At 35.7% G+C, this 15,686-nt stretch overlaps 1 protein-coding gene across 2 annotated transcripts; it reads left to right on the top strand.

The window, feature by feature from the left end:
* Positions 1 to 819: 819 nt before the first annotated feature.
* LOC132313707 (nucleolin 2-like) lies at positions 820 to 15,386 on the top strand. Of its 2 annotated transcripts, none has more exons than XM_059812613.1 (12): positions 820 to 2,225; positions 5,790 to 5,879; positions 5,967 to 6,203; positions 6,431 to 6,652; positions 6,734 to 6,839; positions 9,163 to 9,318; positions 13,529 to 13,590; positions 13,665 to 13,744; positions 13,949 to 14,019; positions 14,101 to 14,141; positions 14,923 to 14,971; positions 15,167 to 15,386. In XM_059812613.1, exons 1-12 carry the CDS (start codon positions 870 to 872, stop codon positions 15,169 to 15,171), a joined length of 2,475 nt encoding a protein of 824 aa, XP_059668596.1. In that variant the 5' UTR covers positions 820 to 869; the 3' UTR covers positions 15,172 to 15,386. The 2 variants fall into 2 exon arrangements, with proteins under 2 accessions (XP_059668596.1, XP_059668597.1); XM_059812614.1 differs by having other exon boundaries at positions 821 to 2,225; positions 9,163 to 9,312.
* The last annotated feature ends 300 nt before the right edge of the window (positions 15,387 to 15,686 follow it).

Below are 15,686 nucleotides of genomic sequence, written 5' to 3'. Positions count from 1 at the left end.
CTCCAATCAACAAGAGTTTTTTTCCCCACAATCAACAAGAGTTGAGGAATAAAAATATTCCCATTGAAGAGTGAACCTTTTGCAACTTGAAAGAGACCAATTGCTTGGTGGGTCTGAAGGCAAATGGAGCAAAAAAACCAGTAGTAGAAGAATTGGCAACAGAGGAGATCTTCTTATACGATTTTTGAGTGGGTGGGAGTCTCGGTTGGAGAGAATTCAAGGACGAGTTAACAGCGAAGAATTGAAGCTAAGCGAAATGGAAGATAGTCGAATAACATCTGCCATTGAAGACAGAGAAAGAGAGAGCTTTTCCATTGTAATTCGAAAAAATATAAACGTATATATATTAGTGGATTTTATGCTACATCAGTTGAAAGGCAAAACAGAGGCCATCCCCATGAAAAAGAGCTGTCTCTCTCTCTCTCTCTCTGTGTGTGTGTGGAATGTGTGAATTATCGATAGTGGTGGGCTCCTGGACTAGAGCGGAGTGTTTGGTAAGAAGAATAAAAGGTGTTTGCTTTAATAGATTGGGTAGTCATTGTTGAGAGTTCCAGAAAAGGAGTTTGGTTGAGCCTATATGGAAAATGATAAAAAGGGCAGATTAGTTATTTCCTTCACTTATTTGGAATTGTTAGTTGACTGACAGGGTCTGACTAAATTTTTACGAATGTAAGGGTCTCCTCGAAGTATTGATAAACTAGAAGGGGGTGTAAATGAATTAAACACAAAGTTAAAAGGGTCTCTTGTGAAAATAACCATATTTCAAGGGTTTAAAATACAAGAACAAATCAATCTTTTGTATTCAATATTGTATGTGTGTGTCTGTCATCCTGTACCCACAGTAGAGAGAGGGAGAGAAAGCGACGAAGATGCCACCGAAGTCGAAGGCTTCCACTGCCGTCGGGCCAAGACGGAGGCCCGCCGTCAGAAAATCCGCCGCCATTACTTCCTCTGAAACCCCACCTTCCTCCACCACCACCACCACCACCACCACCACCAACACTGCGGCCGCCGCAACCCTAGAACCATCCTCGTCGGGCAAAAGTGAAACCACCTTCAATTCCTCCCCCAAAACCTCCACCAAATATGCTGATAATGTCTCAAGAACACTCCCAAAAACTACTCCTTTAACTTTCCCTAAAACAACCTCAAAAATCGAATCCGAAATGGGAATTGCCGAACGGACTCCTAATATTAGTGAAGAAGCTTCAGACCAAACTGCCCCAATTGAAACAGTACCTGAGAAGGCTTCATCAACAGCACCTGAAACTGCCGTGGCTAATACTATGATTGAGAATGGTGGTGGAATAGGTCAAGAAGATGCCACAAAGGCGCCGGCGAAAACGGTGGTGAAGAAGACGGTGAGGATTGTGAAGAAGATTGTGAAGAGGAAAGTGCCTAAGAGAGTGCAAACGGGTTTGGTTGTTTCTTCGAATGAAGAATCGGCGGAGAAACGGGGTACGGGGAATGATGGTGAGAACCCTAAATTTGGTGTGTTGGGTTCATTAGAAGTTGAAAGTGCTGACCCTAATCAATCAGTTCCAGTGGAAGTAAAAAATTGTAATCTTGACTCTAATGCTTTTGCTTCAAAGGAAGTTGAAAATCCCCATTTTTTTGATGTTGCTGTGGATGCTGAAAACCCTAATTGTAACCCTAGTGCTTCAATGGAAGTTGAAAACCCGAAGGAGCCTGGGGCTTGCAATGAAGAAAAGGATGCTTCTTTGACAGAAATTTTGTCTGAAGCTTGTGTTTCGGATTCTGTTGAAACTAAGAACAATATTAATGGAACTGAAACGGCTGTTTCTTTTATTAAAACTCAGTTAGATGATGAAAATGTGGATTTGATCCAAAACGAGAACTATGAATGTGAAACTAAAAATATAGATTTTGGAGGTGGTGAGTGCAAGGAGGGAGAGAAGGAAGAGGTGGAGAACTGTGAAGTTGGTGATTTGAGAGGGGAAGTTGGGATGGCTAATGGAGTATTATTGAGCGGGGAAATGGAGGCTTTGGAGCGTAAAAGGCGGCGGAAAACTGAGATATTCATTGGTGGGTTGGACAAGGATACAAAGGAAGAAGATATCAGGAAAGTTTTTGAAGAGGTGGGTGAGATTGTGGAGGTGAGGGTGATGATGAAGGGTAGAAAGGGCAAGAATGGGTTTGCATTTGTGCGTTTTGCTTCTGCTGCTGATGCTAAGAATGCTTTAGCAAAATATCCCAAAGTTGAGGTAATTCTTTTTGATTCCTGGTTCTTTTGTCATGTACTGGCTAAATTGTTTTTATGTAGCTTAATGCTTTGTTTGCTACATAGGATGGAAAATTGGATGGAAGAGGGAAGCTATGAGGAGGGACAAAAGAGTGATTTATAGGGAAATAAAACTGTCTTTCCCTCATGTTCTTTGGTTGAGTTGGGAGGAAAGAATGGAAAATTGGCCGAGAATTATAGTCTTGAAGGGCGAAAAATTCAGAAGGCAAGTAACAGAGAGTGTGCAGTAAAAGAATAGCTCCCTCCTCCTTCCCTTTCCATCTCCCTCTCCCCTCTATCAAACAGGGAGTTCCTTCCTCCTTCCCTTTTTCCCTCTCCCTAACATCCCTCTGTTCTTCACTGAGACCAAACGCACTACAAAATTCTTTATGGTAGTAGTTTATATATGGACTATGGTGCCTCCGTTCCCTATTTGGGCTACTAATCAACTATAGTTTTTATGTTTCATGGTACTAGTTTTCATGGAAAGAATTGAAAATTGGCCGTTAAATCGGTTGAGAATTATAGTTTTGAAGGGCAAAAAATTCAGAAGGCAAGTAACAGAGGGTGTGCAGTAAAAGAATAGCTCCCTCCTCCTCCCCTTTCCATCTCCCTCTCCCCTCTATCAAACAGGGAGTTCCTTCCTCCTTCCCTTTTTCCCTCTCCCTAACATCCCTCTGTTCTTCACTGAGACCAAACGCACTACAAAATTCTTTATGGTAGTAGTTTATATATGGACTATGGTGCCTCCGTTCCCTATTTGGGCTACTAACTCCGGGTAGGTCCTCACAGGTGATTGTTGCTTTGGAATGACTAGTAACACATTGATGGCGCACATGGCTGTTTTGTTGCACAAATATGCTTTACAATGCATGTATAAAAGCAATAGACATCAAACTGGTTGCACAAATATGCTGTTTTGTTGCATGAATTGCTATCAATTACAGTTTCACATGTATGTGACACGTGAGAAGTATATAAAGCCCGTGACTTGTTGCTACTTTGGGCAAATTGCTTAGGCCATTTTAAAACTCAATGCTTGTTTAGGCGAGATGAGTAAACTCAATGAGATGAGCTTAGACCATTTATCTTTGAGAACTTTCCTGGCCCTATTTCTAGATACTCCATATTTGACAAAACACAAATTTTACTGTAGATATTTAGGTATAATCATTAACTATTGGGCTGGATGATCTTCTATAATCATTACCACGTCTATGTACTAATCGCATGCAACAATATTATTGGTTATTTGGATTTTTTTCAATTTGGTTCAATTCAAGCATATGTATTACTGGATCAAATTGCAATCCAACTAATACATGTGAACTGAAAGTATTCTGCTTGATTCGGGAGTTGAATAATCATCTGTGATTCAATTGCTTATTGAGACATACAACAAAAAAAACTCGGTTATTATTCACTGCATTTTCATTCTCTAAAATGAGCCACTCAAAGCCTTTCTGATAGCTTCATGGTAAAAATACTTCATCTTATCTTTGTAGATCAGACTCTTCTCTAAGAGACAACGAAATCAATCCTCCTCTGTTTTTCTCCAAATTGAACACTTCTTCTTCTTCTTCTTCTTCTTGAGATCATTGCACTTGCAACGACGATTGTAAGATTGGTGGGCTGGAATGCTTATAAAGTGTAACTAACATGACAACGTGTGTTCGGGTTTGAGTTGTGTTATTAGGATAGGCGTAGTTAATTGAGCAAAAGTGTTTCATACTGTTTACAAATTTTGGTACTTTAGGAAGTTCTTCTGATTAAATGTAAAAGAAGAATGGAATCATTGGTGATTGTTTTGGACAAGATCTCAATAGTGCACAAAAGGGGACTGTGGATTCATATGTTTCATATGTTTTAAAAGGAAAAAATAAATTTGGAAAGGTCAAAAACAAAAGTACTTTGAAAGAGGTAGTAAAGAAATGGATATCGGTTGCTCACTTGTAAATTTTTTTCCGACCATGGTTTGCGTTTAATTTGATTAAAATGATAAAATTAGTTCGTATGTTAGCCGTAATAACTTATAATTACCCTAACCCTTATTATGAGACTTTTTTTTTTAATGAAAAAAATGGTAAGAATATCGGAATGTTGTATTAATAAAAAAATATATATATATATATATTAAAAAAAAAAAAAAAGAAAAAAAAGATGCTATACTAAGTATGGCAGGTGCTCAGTATATGATGTGATCTTTCAGGAAAAATCATATAGGATTATCTTGTGTTCTTACATTATTACTCTGATTTATATATTTATATTTATTATGTTTCTACTTTTTTCCAAAATTGTCAATATATCTTGTCATTTGCAAGATTATGTGCTTCGTGTTCAAAGGATGAAATAAAAATTTTGGAATATGAATCGTAATTTGGCCACTACAATACTACCATGAAATGAGTGAAAATTTAGCTACTCTTTTGAAATATATTTTACAATTGTCTATGAAGTAGACGCAGTTTTGCACTTTGGCTTTTAATATGAAGTCTTATGCTCTTAAATATGAAAAGTCATGCGATCTTTTTCTTCTGCAAGTTACAGAATCCTCTGTTGAGGTTTTGGAAAATAGCTTTGACATTTCATGGGGTTCTATACATGTTTTCACTTATCTTCCCTCTTTGGGATCAGTAATAGAATTATTTTTGACATTTTTTTTCCCGTTTAGGTAAATACTAACACACCCACATCCACAAATGCCCACTACGGGGCTTGAACCCCTCACCTCCCCTTTTGAGGGAAGAGAGGTTATACCTGCTGGGCTAATGGCCCAATGGTTCCACAATTGTTCTTTTGAGACAGTAGATAAAATAAATGGTATTGGTACTATGAATTTTTAATAATGTGGTCATGTTTGTTTGTATTAATCTTCAAGATTTGGGACACCATATTTTGTAAATTTTTATTACTAGGAAGTGGTCTTGATTTATCTTTAGTACTATCAATAATGCAATTCTCATTAGTAGAACTATTTTTTCTTTGGAATAAATTATCAAATACACACTTTAACTATTTTATTCAATTGAAATAAACAAGTTTTATTTACAGAACTTCAAGGGAAGTTAATGTTACTTTTAGCAGCCACTTTGATATCCATCTTTGTCAAATTATGTGTTCTTTTTGGTTGACAAATATGGATTCATTCCCCTACTTAGATGAAAAATGTCTATTCCGTAGTTTGACGCTTGTAATATTATCTATTCATGCTGCCATGTCTCATCATGTCATACAACATTTATCATATTAATTACCGCTATATTTCTTGGTCTCAGTTATCATAAGTAACGTCGTCATTGTTGTAATTGTTAATTTTTTTACATGGAATTTATCAATTAAGCTGCATTAGTTCTGTCAATTATGCTTGCATGGCCTATAGTTATTATTAATATATATATATATATATAGGTTTGTGTGATAAACGTATCAGGAAAGAAAATTACCTTGATCATTATTCCCTTTATGATTTTACTTATAAATAAATAAATAATTAATTATTCCTTTTATGATTCAGTTTTTGTCCTTTTTTGAAATTCAACCATAGATATGCGGAAAGCAGTGTGGTGTAGCATTTGTTGAGGGAAATGACACAATTTTTCTTGGCAATCTTGACAAGAAGTGGAAGAGTGAAGATGTAAGTTGTTACATCTGATATTGATCTCATACAGTAACTTCTATAAGTTTGGATGATCTTTCTAAATATAATATTATGTCTGTATAGGTCCTTAAACTGTTGCAGGAGATTGGGATTGAAAAAATAGACAAAGTTGCAGTTATGGCTGATCCAACTAACATCGAGTGTAATCGTGGGTTTGCGTTTCTTGAACTTGAAACTAAGAAAGATGCTCAAAAAGCTTACAAGAAACTTCAAAATAAGGATGTATTTGGGAAGCATGGGAAGATAAAAGTCGCTTGGGCTGAACCCTTGAAGGAGCCAGATGAAGAAGAAATGCTTAAGGTGTGTCTAATTTTATTTTTATCTTTCATTGACGGGCGAATAAGTTTTCATGGCTTCATTAATTTTTTTTGTGGCAATATTTAAGTTCTAACTACTTTAGTTCAAATTTTAATTAGAAAATTTGCTTTCAAATGTAATCTTTCTTCTTTCTTTGTATCTTTTTATTGATTTACTTAACGTTGTTGATCATGATGGATAAATGGTTAATTTGTCTTGTCTTTATCCAGGTGAAATCGGTTTATGCTGAATATATACCTTCCTTGTGGGATGAAGAGAGAGTGAGAGACCATTTCAAAAAGTTTGGTGAAATTGAAAATGTTGCTCTTGCTCGAAATCTCCGTTCATCTAAAAGAAAAGACTTCGCATTTGTTAATTATACAACACGTGAGGCTGCTCTTGCTTGTATCGAGGCATTCAATCATGTGTCATTGAATGATGATGATTCCAAGGTTCTGCTTCTATATAGTGTTGTAAAGTTATTTACTTCATTACCTTTCCTATAATTGATTTGTATAACTGTGATTATCTAGGTGAAGGTATCTCTAGCGAAACCAATACCAAAGGGCAAGCAAATCAAACAGGTCTCAAATCCTATTAGTAAGGAATCTTCCATAGTGAAGCGCAAGGCAGCCCAACGTAAGTATTTGTATTCTTTTGTTGTGATTATTATTCTTATAACCAGAGGTAACCAAATAACACTACTGCCAATCGGTTTGTGTTTTTGGAATGCACTCTTTAAAACTTAAAATAGGACTTCTTTTCTAAAACACTGATATTAACAAGCAAATTATTTTCTTATGTTTTTCCCTAGTTGTCATTTCATTAGGCAAAAGATTAAAAATCAATTTTCATAAAAAAATATAGGTTTTTAAGGCAAGTGATAAAAGGAAAAGGTCATAGCAAATCAAGAGCTCAACTAGTTCTGCAAAATGAATGGAAGACTTGTGCATTATGATGATTCTAACCTATGTATATATCTACAGCTGAGAAACCACCTTTCAAATTGGAACTATCTCATGACATTCTAACTATGTCACTCTATAGAGTGCCTTATTGTACCACATTTTAGCATAAATGGCATCCTAATGACTGTTTATTGTTGATAAAGGATAAATGTAGGGAATAGTTTTTATGTTTCATGGTACTAGGGAACTTGGGGACATGTACATCAAATTTAGAAATTACCAAAGTACTCACAACTTAAATCGACAACAAAAATTATTTAATTGAATCAGCAGTATACTAACCTAATAAAAGTAGACCCAAACTGAACCAGCACATGACTAGACAATTCAGAATAAGTTTCACTGTAATTCCTTAATGACCTTTTTTTTCTTGTTTGCGTGCTTTAAACGTTAAGATTCTCAATTTGGAACCAAAATTTCTGATCTTAGAGGACATGGGAAAGGAGGGGTGGACTGATCTTAGCAAGTCCATTTGTAGAAGGGGAGTTGCGAGGTTGGCAATGAATCAATTGGATAAATCACTAGGATTGTTGGATATGTGATCTGATTATGGGTTTTTACTAAATTGTTTGGCAAGGATTTTATGGAATTCAAAACCTGTGATCCCTGTTAATTGGGGCACCCAGGAAAGCTTGAAACTACTGTGTTGTTGCAAAACAATACAAATGCCTTCCATAATAGAAGAAACTAAGACTGAATTAGCTCGCAACTTCAAGATAGGCTGGAACACCACCGAACTGTAATAGTTATTAAGATAGGTGGTGTTTCCACTAAATTGAAGTGTCGAATAGGGCTCTTCTTGTGTCAGTTGGCTTTGCAGGTTTAGGATGTAGAACCTTTGGAATATAGTAGTGGCTTGGTCATGTGGAATTGGGAAGGTGGAGTAGCTTGCTAAAGAAATTGTGACTTTCATGAAGGTGATGGAAGCTAGAAAGGGTTATCTTTTGTAATTGGGGATTGCTTGAGTGTTCTCTCTTAGGATGGTACTTATCATGCCAACTCTGTGTGGTTAGTGATACTCCACTATAGTAGTAATTCTGGAAGTTTATATGTCCAGAAATTTCCGCTCATGCAGGATAAAGGCAAGGATGATGATGATGATATGTCCAGGAATAAAAAAGCTTTAGTGGTCCTTTCCTTCCATGGGGCATTTTGTTTTTTTTGAGGCAAGTAAATAATCATAGGTTAAAGGCAGTAAACCCTTTTTATTGAAGTAGCCAGGGACAGTTTAGATACATTGATGGGCGGACATTCACAATGGGTTAATTTCCCTGAACTTTCCAATGCACTGATTGATGCAGAAAGCATGGCAACTATGGACGTTTTGGATTCAGTTCCTTATTTAATAGCTGAAAGGCCATCATCCAGTAACCGATCCTACCTATGCGAGGGGTTGGGAGGGATGGATTACACACAGACCTAATTTTTTTTCATTGGTTTTGCGTAAAATAGCATGTGGTTTGGCTGAGGCTATGGCCTTAGATATAATAGAATGGATAAATAGGTTCTACGGACCCCAAGTAGTGGGAAAATGCTTTGTTGAGTTGAGTTTTGGTAAAATAGTTGCTCCCATACTTGAGCCTGTGTTCTCATCCTTGGCACCCCATCTTTTACCACTGCACCAAGTAGTGGCCCCTTGTCCATTTAGTAGCTGTTTTTTTAATTAATTTTTTTTTTTTAAATAAAAAATAAAAAATCATGTGGCAATTGTTTCTACAGTGATGAGATTAAAGATCCTAATTACTGATGACTTGATTTATTTACTCTTAAATTATTTCTTATACTATTGAACAATCCTCCCCGCACCACGAGGGTTTCACTGCCTGATGTGTGCTTCCTTTTTGTTTCTTTTATATAGATAAAGAAGAATTTGTCGCATGTAATAAGATATTGCCTTCACCGGACTGGACCACTTGATATAGTATATGATAATTTGCTATTTGACTAGAAGACAATTTTGTTGTAATGGTTAAATTACTCCTTTTTTGTTTCAGCTGTCATAAAGTCACATGAACGTAGAGATAAGGGAAAACTTTTCAGCAGTTATCATGCAGATGTTGGAGTGTATAGATCCTCAACAAATACTGAACTTGTACAACTCTTAAGGGAACAAGCATCATGGAAACAGCCACGAACAGGATTAGGCATGAGTAACTTTTATTACACTTACCTTCAGTTTCTCCATTATATATGTTTCTTGTAGAGAATTCATTTTCTTTGCTTTTGTATTGGTATTAATATGGTGTGTAAACCCTAACATTTCTTTTGTTGTCTTTGAAGTAGAAAATCTTTCTGCGAATCTGTAGGCTACATAGATTGTGTCATAATGTCATTGCCTACTGGTTTGACTTCATTTACTCCGTCGTAATTGAAGAATGGAAAATTACAGATGAGAAAAATCCTAAACATTTAATGACAGAGAACTGCTTCATGTCAACAATTCAGATCAATGGGTACTGAATTGGGTATTTGATATTTATTACTATGAGTATGAGTTATCCAAAATTTTTTTTTTCATCTAAAGTGTATCTTATTATAAACATACATTGCACTGTGCATACTTGCTTAATTCAGTGCTTTGAATTTTTTTAAAGGCAATTTTCATTCTTTTTTTTTTTTAAAAAAAAAAAGAAAAAAAGAAACCTAATTCAATTCAACTTAAAAAGTATTCCAACTATTTTTGGGCAGTTAAAAGGGACCCATTTGCTCACTTATCAAAAAAAAAAAATAGGGACCCATTTGCTCCACTTTACTCTATCTGAAGTAATATCTTCTGTTAAGTTTAGGGAACTTGTGTCCTTTCTTCTAGCCATGGTCTATGTTATTTTGTTCCTGTATTGTCCTTTGACACCTTCAACTTTCTCTGGGTCTAATTACTTCTCTGCATTGGTGCATTAATAATGCTTTTAAGATTAGAAGGAAGTTGCTAAGAATTCTCTATTGCTTTCTCTTGTCTTTCTTGAAATAGAAGTATTTCATAAAATAAAATCTTGGGTAATGATAAAAGTTCAGGCTGACAAGCCTGAGTATGGAGTTCGAATCTAAGATCAATTACTTTGTGCAAAAATAATGAAAAGGTTGAGACTATCACTAGTCTTCCCCTCTAAGAACTCTGCTTGGGTAAGACTAGCATTGGTTAACGACTATTTCATTCGATTCTCATATTCAGGTGGCATATACTTGCTGGCATCAACATTTAGCGCCTGATTACTGTAACTCTTTGAATATTTAAAAACAAAAGGAGAATTTGCTAAAGGTTAATTATATTGTCCTGGAATTCTTTTAAGTTGGGACTAAAGTTTGAAAGATGTTCAAATGCATTCCAGGTTTTATGGGCTATTATTGTGTAAGATATTTGATATTATAATTTCTGCAACATTTTTTTTTCAAGGTTTAGAATGAATATGGGGAAAATCCCATAATGATATGTTATTCTAGATTTTTTTACTCAATGCAGTGGACAATATATGTTCAATATATATCTTCACAGAGCTTTATTGTTAATGTTAAAATAAGTAAAATTGAATATTGACTTTGAAATGCAGAGTCTTAGGAAATGATACTCATTATGATCTACGATATGAGAACCATGTATTGTCAAATTTGTAGAAGGGAACAGGAGATGTAAACAGGCAATAGCTTCCCGTGTCCGATGATCTCTCATACTTATGTATTGACTCAATATGAATTCTGTAATGTAGTGATAATTACTACAACATAGAATAGGAAATGAATGCATTTTTGATAAGCCAGTGGGAGGGAGTTGTATCATTATCTCATGTATAGTGACTGGTGAGAGCCAAATATAGATGTCAGTTGACATGAATAAGGGGGTTAAGCCACCAGCCTGCCCCATCGAATGTGGGGGCAGTTTTAGGAAAATCTTAGTCAGATTAAGGGCGGTCTTGGGGAGGGGTAGCAAAATCCAAGTTTTGTTTGGGCTTGTACTATGTTTGAAAAGAACCAAAGCATACCCTTTCTTCTTTCAATTCTCTAACATGTCTGATAAATAGGGATGGTGATTGTTCAGGAAAGATGGGTAGCCCATGCTGACCTGTACTTATTGAGACAGTTTGTATCTCTTAAATTGGAATAACGATTGGTATGGGAAATAAATACAAACCCGTCTACTTTAGGCCGGTCATTGGTTCAAATTATCCAAATCTGAACCTTCCCTTGTATGCTTTATAATAAATTTTCATTGCCATTGTTTTATGTTATATTGACATGCAAAAACCTTTGTATATATCTAAGTACATTTGGAGTAAAGGAATTAGAAACTAGGTTTGTGCTTACTCTTAGCTATCACTTTCCATACTCACTGTTGCTGCCAACTGCCTCCCAGCGATGATGTAACATTCCTCTCTCTCTCTCTCTCTTATTTAGGCACTCCAGTATACATGTATTGACCTTTTTTAGTCAAGGATCTGTTTGCCACCGTCAAACATCATATTTTATAAGGTGAAGATACATGTCGTCTCATATTTTATAAGGTGAAGATACATGTCGTCTCTCAACTGTCAGATCTTCTTAAAGAAAATTGGAATGCATTTAGCTTCTATTTTTTTTTTACGCACTCATGAAGTTCGGATTTTGTTTTAGCTTTTTGAAATGAGACATCCTTAAGATTTTTGTTGAAGGTTATTTGTTTTTCTTTCTTGATTTCTTGAGTATTGCTCGCAATTTTTTTACGCACAAATTTCAGGATTTTTTATTTTATGACCGAATAAATGCAAACCACTTGTGATACAAAATTTCTATTGGGGCAGTTTCCGAATAGAGCCACCCTGATGAGATGGGGTTTTCTTGTTCTATTACCTGGCCCAATGCCACTCTCCCTTCTCACAACAGCACTACCAGACCAATAACCGCTGGTTGTTAATGTTGCCGTGAAGCTCATCATTATTCTATGCTTCCATCAAGAAGTCCTCTACTATTGAAGCTCAGTACCACCATCAATCTTGAGGGAATTTTACCTTTGAAGCCCATTATGGCCTTTAATCTTGAGGCTCTCTCTCTCTATATATATATACTTTTATATACATATCAAAGGTCATTATGGCCATCAATCTTGAGGCTCTCTCTCTCTATATATTTTTTTATATATATATAGAAGGTCATTATGGCCATCAATCTTGAGGCTCTCTCTCTCTCTCTCTCTATATATATATATATATATATATATATATATTTATGATGTTGTGGCCCGAATTTGGTGCCGGGGTCACAATGCGACCCAACGACCCGTTGAATGAGCTTTTCGTGGACCGAAATTTATTGACCCGTTTTTGCTTGTGGGTCGTAGACTCTAATTAGTACTCACTTATAGCCCGATATAGAGGGCACTTAAGGTTTGGAGTGCATTATTGAGAGAAACTGAAATTCATACGGAGAAGAGAGTGGGGCTGAAACTTGTAATCTCCGATTTTACACATAGTGAAGACTTTCGCCGGATCTCCACCGTGGACGTAGGCTTTGCCAAACCGTGTATAAATCTTTGTGTTCTTTTGGTGTGTTTACTTTTCTGTCGTGTTTCATGATTGTTGCTTGGGTTCGCTGCGTTTGTCATAACAATATATATAAATCTCTCTCTTCTTTTCCTTCCCCTTTGTTTATTCAGGTTTTTTGTTTTTAATCGTCTTTTCTGGTTTGATTCTTAGTTTTTGCTTGGGTATACTATATTTTCTCAGCTGGATTTGAAACTGTTTTACTATATGGGGGGGTTGGAATTTTTTTTTTTTTTTTTTTGGATAAGTATGGGGGGTTTGGAATTTTTACCTCTTGATTTGACCAAAGGGTCTGGTACCAAAAGGAAAACTTGTCTCTTGCGTGGATGGGAATGGGGTGAGGGTCTTCCCACGCAGGTGGGAACGGGAAGAGATGTCCATCCCATACCCACCTCGTCGTACCAACCCACCGCTTCTCCTCTAAAGAAATGGAAAAAGAATACCTTGTAAGTTAGACAGTACAGGTTTGAATTTCTACAAGAATGGGAAGGCTTAATGGATATTTATCGACGTGGTGACAAGAAAGATGGTCTTTGATTTAATTGACAATATGACTGTAGACGGAGTGAAAGTGTAGAATAGCATTAGTTCATCTATACTCAGACAAGAACAAGGTTACGTTTAAGCATATCTTCCAATGCTATCTTGTATCCTGAAATCAAAATGTATTTTAGAATTGGGTTGAAAAAACATCACAAAATTGTTACTTTCTTTGTAATTGGATGTGCAATTTGAGGGGTTATGGTTACCTATAATGTTTCTACCATAGTTTTTTTTTTTTTTTTTTTGTTAGCAGGGTCTGGTTATGTTTATGAAATATTTGATCCCTCCTCCTATTTCCTTTCATGGGCAGGTTCTCGTGATCTGGATTATCCTTGCTCCTCACCTGGGAAGAAGCGCCCATATACTGCAGTGGTACATTCTATGTTGCTCATTATTCTTTCGTGTTAACTTGTCTTTCTGAAATGCCTCTAACTTTACGGATGCAGGTTGATGATCCAATTCATTCAGATTTCAGAAACCATTCTCGTGCACGCTTTGAAAGTTCTTTTCCAGTTGCAAGTCCAAGGTTTATATATATTTCTGTTTTATTCCGTCATCAAAATTAATCTGATCGGGTGTGTGAGCTACAACTAGCAATAAAATAAATACATAAAATCTGACTTTCGTGCATGATAGATAATTCTTTCACCATCAATTTCAGATTAACTTGTATCAACGTTATTGTTCAATTAAGAACGATGGCTTACTTTTATTTTTTTCTTGTCGGTAGTGGATTATCCCAAGGAGTTGGTATGACATCTTTACCCTATTACCATCGACAAGGTTCTGGTTATGCAACAGGTATGCTAATATGTACTGTTGATTGCGGTTTTGAGACTACATCAAATTTATAATTAAAACTATTTTCACTTTTTCTGTCAGGATCGCTTTATGGGGTTGAAGATTATCCTAATAGTTTCCTGGTACGGAGCATATTTGTTCTAAATTTTGTTATAGGTGTTTTATATCAAGAAGATGCATGTAGTTCATGTAAATGACGTGAGCTTTTCTCTCAGCTTATGGCAACCTGGCAAATTTGACAAACTGCACATCACTCACTAGTTTTGCCGATGTCATAGACATACATGTTGAGAAAGTAGTTAGTTTAAAATAAAAAATAAAAATAAAAAATAAATAAATAAATAAATAAAAATTATGCTTGATAATATTAATCCAAGTAGCAATAAGACCCAAAGAGAAAAAATTAATGTAAAGGTTCCTTGTCGTATTTCCTTTACAAGTATATGATATATAGTTTAGCATAGTACGGAGTATAAATTTGATTGTTAAATTAGAAGTCCACTAGAACCTAAGGTTGAAATTAATTAACCAAATATGGAGTTTGAATGTTTTTGAGGACATTGGAAATGTAAGCTGCAAAAGTTACTGAAAGCACACTGTTTATCCCAAGTGTTACTGGTTGAAAGCTTTTCCTCGAGTTTCCAGAAAATCATCCATTTTTAGAGAAGTTTTGAAATTAGATTAGAAAATGCCCATCAAAATGGTGTTCTTTTCCCCTTTTAAATTTTCTCTCTTATCATTTTCATTTTTACATTTTTATGTGAATCCATTTTCAAATATGGCAGCAAATATTTACCGACACTCCAATTTAAACGCCACTATTAAGCAATTGTGTTTCTGTCTTTGATCCTTTACTTATAATGCAGTTCCCTAACAAATATTGAATTTAATTTTGCTTTGCAGGGAAGAGGAGCCGCCCCTTACCTTGGCAGCAGTGGTTCATACCCTAGATGTAAGTGTACTTGTGTGTCTTTTCTTTATTTATTTGTTGGGTTCTCAAAAAGAAAAAGGCAGTTGAGCAGCTGGCCTGGCTTGGTATTTTTCTCTTATCCAATGGGTGAACGGTATTAGTTATTTATTTTTATTTTTGTTGAAGCATTTGATGCAATTTCTGTTTTGCATCCTAAAGGTCTTGCCTTTTATACAGATTGATGGAGTTTATTCGCGAGTGAAGGATGCTGATAAAGTGTTGCATCCTGTGATTGTTCCTTACCTTCGGCAATCAACTTGGTGAACCGACGTTACATTTTGTAATGCATTTTAGCGCCTAGAGTTGGCTTTCTTATCTGCTTAAATTATGTTTAGTTATACCAATTAATGTCTGTTATGTACCTTTTCCTGCAAATGAATTTGGTCCTCTTTCATCACCGTCTTTTTAGTTTGTTAATAGTTACCAGAATCTTATGCCAGTTGTTACTTGTATTAAATAGTTCGTACTCTTTCAAAAATATTATAGGATAAAGAAGTATGTTATGGAACGAAAAACTAAATTTAAGTGCCAGTTTACCGAGTGTGCGCACGGTATATCTGGATGTTTCTGTGCTAGAATTTGAATGTCTGGTGTCGACTGACAACATTATTATAAAGATACACACACACACACACACACACATACATCTTTTGGCACTTAAATGAAACATATCTGGTATAGAAACTACTATTATCTT

Source organism: Cornus florida, unplaced genomic scaffold (genome assembly GCF_030987335.1).
Source record: "Cornus florida cultivar Cherokee Brave unplaced genomic scaffold, ASM3098733v1 CherokeeBrave_3.0.0_Hap2_Chr06, whole genome shotgun sequence".
Taxonomy (NCBI): Eukaryota; Viridiplantae; Streptophyta; class Magnoliopsida; order Cornales; family Cornaceae; genus Cornus; species Cornus florida.
This window is presented reverse-complemented; position numbering and strand designations above follow the sequence as displayed.

Bases quoted from the DNA above. Each gene is read 5' to 3' on its own strand.
- LOC132313707 (XM_059812613.1), top strand. From the start codon at position 870: ATGCCACCGAAGTCGAAGGCTTCCACTGCCGTCGGGCCAAGACGGAGG. The intron at 6,840-9,162 runs GTAAGTATTTGT...TTTTTGTTTCAG, and splicing joins GAAGCGCAAGGCAGCCCAAC to CTGTCATAAAGTCACATGAA. The intron at 14,020-14,100 runs GTATGCTAATAT...TTTTTCTGTCAG, and splicing joins AGGTTCTGGTTATGCAACAG to GATCGCTTTATGGGGTTGAA.